We start from the raw sequence: 11,656 nt of genomic DNA on the forward strand, positions 1-11,656 counted from the left end.
AACACACCTTCACATCATTTCTGCTGTATTACACCGTGAAATGGTTTCCTCTTATGTGCAGCAACGTTAATTTATTATTAAGTTCTATTAATATATAGTATATATATTTTTCTTGTTCTTTTTTGTTTTTGTTGGTTTAATTTGTAATTGAATATTTTCTTATTCATGTATTCAATGTCAAATCTCCTTTCTCTTTTGCCCCTATATATTTTTTATATTTTTTGTATTTATTTTCTACATTTCTTTCTACTCATTATATATATATATATATATATATATATATATATATATATATATATATATATATATATATATATATATATATATATATATATATATATATATATATTACTTTGACTTCCACTATAAATAAACAAGTAGAGAGATCAGATTATTGTTGATTGATTATTGTTGGCAATAAAAAGTGTCCAGTTTGTCTGCAAATCTTTTTGGATTGGACATTAAACTAAATCTTGTGGGTTAACGTACTGTACATATTTAAGCTTGCACATATAATTTTGACCACGTGTAGAGTACACGCTGAAAAATGTGCAATAAATTCCAACTTCCTATCCAAATTCCTATCTTTCAAATTGTTGAAAGTTGTTTTGTGAAATGAAAAACACACACATGTGCCATTAAAGTTGGATAAAAACTTTCCAAACACTTCAGTGAAGTACTGCAATAAGATTTTCTCAGATTTAGTCAGGGTTCAAAAAGCTCTTACTGATATAAAGGTACTGCTCAGATGCTAATAAAAGTTATAGTGAAATATTGTTGCTATTGCAATTTACTTCAAAAGTGTAAAGCCCAGTGTTCTGTTCGACACTGTGTCAGTACACCCGTCTCACCTGCAGGATTCTCCTCAGTAGCCCCTCCTCTCCATCCACCTTCTTGCCCCCCAACCTAATTCAAGCGTTCCCTCTGAACTCCGGTGAGGGTGCATCGACTTATTGCATTATGTACTATTAAACAAACTTGGACTCTCTTTAAAGCGAAGTCAGACTTCAGAGGGCTGTGTGGCATGTTTATGGGGGTGGACTGTACAGTACACAGAGATTTCTCATTTCTCCCGGTGACCTTGGGCACAGCGACATGTACGGTTTTGAGGCTTTGATTTGCTATGTTGAGGTGTTGCGGAAAAGGTGCAATGCAAGATAATTTTGGCATTTTTCCCCCTCCTGGGAGCATAGAGAAAGTAAGAAATACAGCGGTTCATACTCTGGAGATTACAGGTAATATGACACACAGCCTTCATAAACATTCTTGACCCAACCTGATGATGGAGATATTGCTTCAGGAGAGACTTTTCACACTTTGATTTGCCTAAAATGAGATGGAGGAGTCAGTGATCAGACTCTTTGAGGTTCCTTGCAGAGAGACCGAGGCTGGCTGTATATGTCTCCCAGCGTTTAACACACACTTACACACACATGCAATGACAGCCAGGTGAGCAAGGAGCAGACTTCTGCAAACAAACTGAGAAAACATCCTCAAACAAGATGATATTGATGTATTATTCATGTCTGAAAAAAAAATACTGAAATGATCCATCTCAGGCCATTGAAACCAGGTGATAATCCACCAGCTTCCAGGGTTGGCCCTCAGGCGAATTAGGGATGAGCAAACTATTGTGCAGCCCTCTGAGGTCAACATGGTTGAACTGGTGATACATATGTATGTTAATTTGCCTAATCTCACTTCTACAAATGTCTTACAGGCACATAAAGGGTTTAACACTGAGATATAATCATATCAGGGCATCAGGCAGGCAGCTTATGAAAACATGAGGCAGCCGTCGCTTTAAATTGGATGCAAAAACCTCCAAAGTGACTGTTGGTGTATAAAGTAAAGCATAAAGTATACAGTAAATATTTTTTAAATGTTTGAACCGGAAAATGTTTCACTTTTTTCTTGTGGAATCTGAAATATGATGCATGTTAAACACTTTGATGATCCAGTCGGAAGGGATGCAAAACTTCTTCTGAATGCTCATACTGACATAAAGGTTAGAAAAACCTGCAATATAATAAAAGTATGACGACCATTCTCCATTGTTTTTATCACATGATTGCAAACATTTCCAACCTTTTTAATGGCATCTACAAGAGAAATGCAAGAATTTACAATTAAATGTTTTTTTCTTTAATTCTCTCCTTCTCTTTTAAAATGTGAAATATGTGTGTGTGTGTGTGTGTGTGTGTTTTGAGTACCATAAATAAATAAAGACTGAACCATTTTCTTATGTATGATTTTAATTATAGTAAGTAAATATTTTTTTTATCATTTAACACAATCCTAATGTCTGGAAAGCAAATGTATCCAATGCCACCAAAACATCTTGTGTTAAATCTTTACTTAACCTGAATAATTATGAGTGCTTGGATTTATTCAGATGTCTTTGACAACACAGATACTTCTGTCATCTTCTGTTCAGCCACACTAAAACATGCTTCCCTTTAGTATTGATGAAGAACAATCTGAATTAGAATATTGGAAAACCAAATTCAAAGTGTTAAATCTGAAAATATCCCTTAGTCTAAGAATGTAAGGGTGATTATTAGCATGCATTTCAGTTGATCTCTTAAAAATATTCCTCCAAATCTTTTTTTGGTATTATTTTTAAAGTTTTCTCAAACTTTTCCATAGCTGTATCTCCACCTTTCCCATTCGGTTCCCATCTAACCTCTCTCAGCCCCCTCCCCAAAAAAAGAAAGAGAAAAGAAAAAAACATAGCCTATCTATTCAAAAGGCATTTAGTCCATTTCTTTCTTGGCCGGTAAACCCATTCATCAATTGTTCTGGCTTGTAGATTGCATTCTAATGCTAATCTAGCGTGTTAAATATCTTTTTGTCCCCCTTTCACCGTTTTGTCATTCAGTTTATCCAGTTTTGGCCACCCATTTTATTTATTTATGCGCCTGCCTCCATTCATGCGCTCATGTATTTTTTATTATGTTGTTTCACTGTCATGCAGTGTCAACTCACTCCATTCAACGTGGGCTACTTGAAGGGCTCGGAGGGACAAAGCGTGTACACATTGCACCGCTATTCACTCCGGCCAGCTGGATCGGGTGAAAAAGAAAAAAAAAACCTTGTGAAAAGAAATCCTCCACAATGGACACAGAAGAAGTGGACAATGCTAACAGTTTTCCAAATACCACTGATTGCTTTCATCACAATGAGGGAAAGCAGCCGCTTTTGCTGAGCTCCACTTCAACAAACAACACTCTCACAAAAACCTCCCAACCCATGTTTTGTTCCCAGACAAAACCTCCTCGACCATCTAAACGCTCCCAGAGCCGGAGGAAAAAAGGACCTTCTTTCAGCTTTTCTCCCCCTTTTCCTTAAGAAAAATAAAATAAAAAGAGAAGAAGGTGAAAGAAATGAGCGGAAGTTGTAATTCAGCTTCATTTAAACTACAAAACGGAATTTTGGAGGATATTAAACTTTAGCCAATAAAATGTTTGACTTTATGTAAGGACTAATTTGCAGTTCTTCATTTCGACAGTGGCTTCCACGCCTTCAAGCAACATTATTTTATTTTGGTAACAAATCCTACATTTTAATTATAACTTAACTGGAAAAGTTTATTTGGTCCGTTTTTTTCTCATTTGTTGTGTCTGGTTAAGACTAATATATCTATTTGCGATGTGTTAAATGCCAATTTATCAATTTAGACTAAATAAAGAACAATCAGTTTTGATAGAGAGAAAAAAATTAATTACAAGAGCAAAAACGTAGGGTCAAACTTTATGAGTTTTGTGAAGGTGCTAATGCTAATGTCAATCTTGCTAACAAACTGAACCTTGAATCAGTTCTTGCAAACCAACAGCACATCTGAGTTGTGATTTTAAGGCAGATTTGCACTAAACTCGTTGGCTCAGGTTCAAAAGGCTCGTATTCAGCCATCTAGCCTAGCGACAGTGCTAACCCAAAAAAGGAACTTGCTATCAAGCCGAACTTCTTAACTAACAGAGTCATTGTCAGTAAATAACAAATCTTAGCTGCGTTTGTGACGGTAATGTCCATTTTTCAGAAAAGTTTGGATCCAGTTTTAATTATTTTATTTATACAGCTAATGCTAAAGTTAAACTTGCTAACAAAATCAGTTTCTTAACCCAGCTGTATTTGATGCTAATGAAGTTTAGCTGTGGTTGTTAGGGAATAAAATCTTACATGCCATATTTTAAGACAGCTTTTTTTTGTGTATATCACTATCATTTTATACCTTAATCAGAATAAAATTTTCATTTTGATTATTTACTATTAAATAGGAGGAATTACCCAGATATTGTAAAATGGTCTGGAATTTGAGAAATTTATCTGAGTAGATAAATTTTTAAAAATTGGTTTGAATGTAAAAAAATTATTTTTGGCATCACTTGTCAGTTAAAGCTTTCCAAACAAAAATAATGCAAATATCACAGCAACTTTACTGGTTATTTCAACAGATTATTTTGTAGAGGGATTTGATCAGAACTTTTTTTAAAAGATGCCTAGATTGTTAATCCATGTCTAGTACTTTTTTTTTTTTTTTTTAGAAAAACAATTTCGGCTTAAGGCTGAAAGTATCCAAGATATAAAAATGACAATAAATAAATAAAAATACACAAACAGACACTTTTCTTGTTTTTCCGGCCTTGAAATGAATTGAAAGCCTGCGCAGCGCGTCATTCTGGGGGCCAAGGAGGAGGAAGTTCCGTGGAGAGAAGGGATCGAGGTGTCACAATGGAGAGCAAAGTGCTGAAAAGGTTTAATTAACCGTGTCGGAGATAATTATCCCTGGACTGTCCAAATTAGTTTTGCATAATCGCTCTGATCCTTATGAATTAATCTCCCGGTGTAATCTAGAAGAGGCGGCTCACTTCATTTTGGTGCTTTACATGTTGCTGAGAGATTCGAACAGTCCGCACCTGCTTCACACACACTTTCTCACTCACACTCTCTTGGGTGCATCCATTTATTTAAATTAAACCTATTTTGTTTTTCTTCTCACACTCAGGTTATTTCAGATCCTCAATGAGGAGCTTGTTTCCCACCACTTTCCACTGCTATTTTTTTTTTTTTTTTTTTGTCCCTGCATGGGAAAAGAAAGCTTAGAGCAGGGCACCGTTTTATCTTCCGATTAAAATTGTGATAAATAAGGTTTTGGCTCTTGATAACAATGGGTTGATTTAGATTTCCCCCTCACACACCCCCCACCCTGTAATGCCATTCAAAGCGTGGACAAAAGCGGCCTTTGGAGGATACCTTACACTTCACCTGGACTGGACTGAGGAGGCAGGAGCAAGAGGAGGTAGAAAAAAAAAAAAGAAAAGATACCAATCTTGTTCATCTCATCAAGAACTATACAGTCAGCGATTCCCTTCCGTTTAATCCGAATAGGTTTTATTGTAGTCCTTTTGCTCAACAATAGTTTGATGTACATAACGGGATGTTAAAGGAAAACACAAAACATACAAATTCCATATGAGTTAGTTAAAAGGGGTCTTTTTTTTCCCTTGCTGCACATGACACAAGAAGTGGGAATGGTGAAAATTAGAATAAACTTCCAACTGCTTCCAAACTTTTTTTTCTGTTTGTTTTTTTACTATTTAAAGAAAAAGAAAGCTTCAAAATAAATTACATCTTGCAAGATTCATGTGCAAATGTCATGTCCTTTTTTTTTTTAATTGTCTGGCTCACCATAAATTCCACTAAAACAATAAATATTACAGACATCTATAAAACGGTTTGTTTTTTTTAAAAAAAACTCAAAATATATACACCGTGTTTCTAGTGAAATATCTCAAACACTAAAGCCTATAACGGCAAATAAACTAAAGGTCATTTTGGATCTGTACACATTTACATTTACAGTGTTGTGGCAGTCCTCCTCATTGATCCTTGAATAATAAGCCCCCCCATCTGAAAGTAAACAGTTGTGGTCCTGATGAGAGAAGCAGGAAAAAGGAAGAGGGGTGTGGGGGGGTCATTGGCCATGATTCCAACAGGTCAGTCCTGCAGGTGAAAAAGATGCTCAACAGCTCAAATCTGTGCTCCTTGTTCAGTCGTCTTCCTGGCTGAGCAATAATAGATTAGAGAGTTCTCTAAATAAGCATTACCTTAGATAAAGGCATTAATCAATGTACATACACATGTGATATTTGAGAGGACGAGCACTTCATCACATGTACAAGTTTTTGCATGCATAATAAAAAATCTTGCATGAACAGATCAGTCCCAGTCATCTCTGTAGCGGGCCTATCATAACGCCGCAGCATATGCAGGGTAAGGTTCAAGCTGAGGTTTCCCCATCCCGGGCAGCAAGATGTAGGCTAAGGGCGGCTGGAGTCCCGCCGAGGGCCAGGCCGTACAGTTACACGGGATCATGTACCCCGGGTTACCCGGTGACGGGTGCGAGTGAGTATGGGTGTGTGTCCCGCCGCCAGTCCCGGTAAACGCCGCCGCCCCTCCCGGCGGGTAACCCAAAGGAGAGGCGTAAGGAAAGGAAGGCGGGGAAAGCTCGGTCATCTTGGATCCCAGGTCAAAAAACGAGTACGGGTTCGCTGACATGGACGGGTTGAAGAAGACCCTCGCAGCCGCGGCCGCCGCTGCCGCCGCAGCCTTGTCCGGGTTCCCGATGACGGAGTCGGAGAGCGCTCCTGCGGAAAGTCCGCTAACTTTGAGCGCGTCGTGCTCCCCAAGATTATAGGGCACCGGGAAGGAAAACTTATCTTTTTTCATCAAAGTCTTGGGCTTCCGCCTCGGTCTGTACTTATAGTCTGGATGCTCCTTCATGTGCATCGCCCTGAGCCGCTTGGCTTCGTCGATGAACGGCCTCTTCTCGGACTCCGTGAGAAGTTTCCACTCCGCTCCCAGCCGCTTGCTGATCTCGGAGTTGTGCATCTTCGGGTTCTCCTGAGCCATTTTCCTGCGCTGGGCTCTGGACCAGACCATGAAAGCGTTCATCGGGCGTTTGACGTGATCCATTGGTTTAGACATGCTCCCTCAAACTCTCTCTAAAAGAAAATATAAAGCAAAGTTTAATAACTCATCAAGCAGGCAGAAAAAGAAAACACACAGACATACACACACACACATACACAAACAAGACAATCAGCTTCATAACAATGTTATTCTTTCAAACTGGTAAGATTACTCACACTAGACTTTAGTTCTTCATCCCACCCGTGGATTATCCGGTGAAATCGTCAAGTTTCTGCGTCCTTATGAATGCTCAAATCTTCCCAGCGTCATAGTGCCATCCAGAGTTGATGCACCTTAAGTGAAAAATGACGATAATAAAAAAACTAAATAAATAAGGAAAGATTGTCTTGTTCTCCCTTGTCGCCTGAGACTGTCAGCCTAAACGCGCAGCAGCAGCGTTATACACAAGTGGATGACAGCTCCCGCTTGCCCCATGTGAAATACCGGATTGTGTGTGGCAGGTAGTGAAAGTGGCGCTCACGCATGCGCACTAGAACTAGACCCTTGATTTTTTTTTCCTTCTCTCTCTTAATTTCCACTGTGACTTTTTGAACATATCTCATCTTTGAAATATTTATCCTTTTTACACCTGTATGTGGAAGTTATTTTCTTAGACGGCGATTATTCATAGGCAGCTATGGCTTTATTATAAGATTTTTTTTCTTCTAACAGCTGCACATTTAAGTGCATTCATTTACATAAGATCTTTTTCTTTATTAAAAAAAAAACATGAGCATCACCGCATTGACTAAAATCTATTTCCAAGAAAAATCTGTCCACTTTGCGCACTTTTCAAAGGTGTCTTCTCTTCCTCGTGGGTGGCGCTCGCCTCTAAGAAGAAAGGTAAAGAATGGCTCTTTCCTTTTTTTATATATATTGTCACTTTTATTTTATTTTTCGCTTAATAAATAAGCAAAAATATCGAGCAGGTCTGGAGTGTTTCTAATCGTGCTCGGTTAAAATTAATTACTTTCTTGAAATCCCCCCTCCCTCCCACTTCCACGTTCACTTCAAAGGACCTTCCCAAGGGCAGCGAGTCGACAACTGGAAATTAGGTTGTCCAATATTCAACTAAGCAATTACAGCTATCAGCGGGACCTGTTGCGTAAACTGTAGGTTTTAAGTGGCTTGTTCTGGCACTTTCTCCTGTTGTACATAATTATATGTTAAAAAAAAAAAAAAAAAAAAAAGATTAAAGAAGCGGCATTGAGCAATATTATAAATGACAAATTAAGCTGCAGGTTGAGCGTTTAAATTAGGATATAAAACTCAATTCACTCCAGTTGTCCTTTTTAACGCTCTGCTCTAATCAGCTTGCACATTATTATTATTATTATTATTATTATTATTATTATTATTATTATTATTATTATTATTATTAAATTTTTTTTATTAAGTTGACAGTAAAAAAAAAAATCTCTTAACAAGGATTAAAGAGGGATTTATTGCGGCGCACCTTTGTCTCAAGAGGAAACCTGACAAGGTGAGGATGATCCGCGCCAAATTAACAAAAAGGGGCCAGATGAAAGATAGACCTGTTTCCCTCAAAACCGACCCGAGCATCTCTCAACGCCGCGCCTCTCCGCCCCCCACCTGTTTTGTCGGCCTTGTCATTCAGCCCCCCGATAACATTCCTGCAGAGAAGCGGCCCACTCCCTCGGCAGGAGCATGTAGCCTCTCATCACACAAGCGTGCAAACACAATTGCATGCGCAGCCTCCTTGCAGTAGTGAAAGTTGTTATCGGAGCAGAAGTGTGTGCACACATGTACGCCTTCAGGAGGACCTTCTTTCTTTTTTCATTTTTCCTTTTATTTTTGATAACCCCCCTAACCCCCTTTTTCGCGTTTCCACTTTACGTCAGTTTTATTTCATATTTAAGACTACTGGAATGCCTTTGTTTATTATTATTTTAGTCATAAATAAGTCTCTTATTTCAACCGTGTAGAAGCTTTGGCCCATTCAGCATGTCCTAATGTGACAGTCAGTGTATTTTCTTATCATCAAAATATTCATAGTTATTTATTTACTGTGGCCTGTCGTGGCAAATTAGGCAAGCAACATGATGGTGGGTATGGTTGCCTTCCAGTGTTAGTGGTAGATTTGATCTACTAAAAGGCTTTACCTGGAATATTGACTCAGTTGACATTATTTAATCAATTTGCTTTATCTACAATTTTGCATCTCCACATATAGCATTATCTTCTCAGTTTCGACACCGGCACTCTTATTCTGCTTAATAAGGTACTGATGAGGTTATCGCTTAAACCCAACAGCATGTGCGGAAGAAATGTGGCTATATGCTCAACAACTGTGATTAAAAATTAGGGCTATTCCTAACAAAAATGATTTCTGAATGCTTTCTAAGTGAGAAAAAATTCTTGTGTGATATTTAAAATAAGATGTTTTATTAGCAGTTTTATTTGATCTGATTTGTTTTTTTTTTTTTTTGTTGTTATTTTGACCATTTTCCACTCCCTGCAAATAAATGCCAAAAATCACATTTTTAAACCATTTTTTTTTTAGGAATTTTGGTTACAAAATATTACAACATTTTTATTTAACTCATACACATACCTTTTACATATCAAAATAAGAGAAACTAATATGTTTTTTTTTGTTTGTTTTTTTTTTTTTTCCCCCAGAGATGCATTTACAAGAACATTCTTTTTATGACATTTTCTGGATTAATTGAAATCTGATTAAAATGGAAAATAAACACTCAAGTCTGGCCCCGGTTCTTTTTGCACACACTGCTCCTGGAAATAGCACTTAAATAATTCAACATGAGTTAGTAAGAGTGGCAGAATTACCTGCTGATAAAGCTTGGGTCCAACCTCTGAGACGGCAGCCAGCACTGCCTTCCTCACAGCGAAGCAGTGATAAGGCTGAAAAAGGGGAAGAATATCATGCAAATAGAAAGCAGACAGCAGCCACAACAAGCCCATGGGGACTCCCCCCCTCCCCCCCCCTTTTCCTCGGACAGATCGCACACAGTTCACACTAAAGCGCTAAAGCCATCACTTTGTTAAAGGAGTCCCCCTGGAGGTGCGAGAGTCTCCATGATAGCACCCAGTACTTTATTCAACTCAACACTCCAAAGTGCTGGAGAAGGCACAGTAAATTATAAAGAAAGTTGATGAGGAGTCCCTGGGTAATCCAAGTCTGAGCAGCAAATGCACTACAGAATATTGTGGGATGTTTACTTACCTCCTCATCCTTCACAAGCTCTTATTCTCCCACAGCGGGAGGAGGGAGAGGAATCGGGTCTGGGAATAAATTGATTTCAAGGGAACACGAGTTGACCTCTTGCTATCAGATGGCTCTTCTTTGACTATGAAAGAAAGAAGAGAGGGTAAACAACAATATCTGGTGTTTGGCACTTCAAACCCTCACAAAGTAGGGGGAGTACTTGCTGCCACATGAAAGTTTGCTCATTATCAGGGAGGTTTAGTAAGAAGAGGAAGAGGGAGGGGTCCTGATTGTGTACCTGATGTGGGCTTTTCTTTCTGCTTGCCTGATCACAGCTCTGCCTCCATCTTCCCCTTATCCTCCACAGCTGCGGCTGCTCCGGTGCAGGCCGAGCCGAGAGGGAAACTGCGGATAAAAAAAAAAAAAGTGGTCAGCCTCCCTCTTTTGAGCTGTTTGATGATCCACATGCTTGTGAAGACCAGTCCTGCTCTAATGGCCGATTATCAGATTTAAGATAAGAACAAATCTGGAAATTCATTTAGAAGGATAAGTGGGAATTTTATTGTGGAAAGTGTAAATATGTTTTATAATAATAAACAAAAAACAGATCTAAGCAGTTTAAATACATTCTCCAGTGAAGCGATAAAATCGCTATTAAGGCTTTTCTGTAAAATCAAGCAAACTCCATTTCCGCAGAGTTGATCTGCTGAAAAAATGTTCCATTTATTTTACTTTTTGTAAAATTATTGATAAATAATAATAAATTCTACCAGTTTAAAAGCAACCCTCTATTCATACATCCATCTGCTGACATCCCATAATCAAATATTTTTCCTACATCCTGGTGTGATCATCTTTGTCTTTTTAAATTGTACGTTTTTAATCAAATTCCCTTTCCTTCACAGGTGTTTCCTTGTATTGTGAAAGGCTGCAGCAAAATGTGCCAAAAGGTGTTTTGTGAGAAGAGCTAAGGTCCCGTTAGATTTCATTATCAAAGATCTTCCAAGATCATTTCTGGCCAAAATGTTCTAAAAATAAATGTGATCTGATCATTGCGTCCAATTTTGTCTTGCACAACAGCAGAAACACTTGCGCAGAAAATTGTCTGTTAAAATTGAGTAATTGTAACAATTAAAATAGTTTAAAAAAATACTCAGCCTCTTGTTGAAATAATTCTAAAAGAGTTAAATTAACACAAATCAATTCAGAGAAGGACCAAATAGACTCGACAGTGTGGATTTAACACTGCCAAATTGGCTGTATGCAGTCTTGACCATTGTTATCATTGCAACCAATCAACCAGATGGAATAAGTGAGAAATACTGTAACTCAGCAGTCCTATGGAGAAAAGGTTTTCAGGTTATCTAAAGTAGTTTGGTTTTATGACATTTAAACATAAACCATACTGTATTTACCCAATACATAATAATAACACAATTGTTTGATTTAAAATAGAAAAGCAACAGCTATTCGCACATCTCCTAAAAAAATTAT

The 11,656-nt window shown here is 37.9% G+C and overlaps 1 protein-coding gene across 3 annotated transcripts; it reads right to left on the reverse strand.

The window, feature by feature from the left end:
• Positions 1-5,369: 5,369 nt before the first annotated feature.
• On the reverse strand, positions 5,370-10,579 carry sox21b (SRY-box transcription factor 21b). 3 transcript variants are annotated; one of them, XM_081602974.1, is made up of 4 exons: positions 10,181-10,579; positions 9,784-9,858; positions 7,149-7,265; positions 5,370-7,004 (listed from the first exon to the last, which is right to left on the reverse strand). In XM_081602974.1, exon 4 carries the CDS (start codon positions 6,985-6,987, stop codon positions 6,250-6,252), a length of 738 nt encoding a protein of 245 aa, XP_081459100.1. In that variant the 5' UTR covers positions 6,988-7,004; positions 7,149-7,265; positions 9,784-9,858; positions 10,181-10,579; the 3' UTR covers positions 5,370-6,249. The 3 variants fall into 3 exon arrangements, with proteins under 3 accessions (XP_081459100.1, XP_081459094.1, XP_008398374.1); XM_081602968.1 differs by lacking the exon at positions 10,181-10,579 and having other exon boundaries at positions 9,784-9,928; XM_008400152.2 differs by lacking the exons at positions 9,784-9,858; positions 10,181-10,579 and having other exon boundaries at positions 7,149-7,452.
• Between the last annotated feature and the right edge of the window lie 1,077 nt (positions 10,580-11,656).

This window comes from Poecilia reticulata, chromosome 2 (genome assembly GCF_904066995.2).
Source record: "Poecilia reticulata chromosome 2, P_reticulata-male-v2, whole genome shotgun sequence".
Lineage (NCBI taxonomy): Eukaryota > Metazoa > Chordata > Actinopteri > Cyprinodontiformes > Poeciliidae > Poecilia > Poecilia reticulata.

Bases quoted from the DNA above. Each gene is read 5' to 3' on its own strand.
- sox21b (XM_081602974.1), bottom strand. From the start codon at position 6,987: ATGTCTAAACCAATGGATCACGTCAAACGCCCGATGAACGCTTTCATG.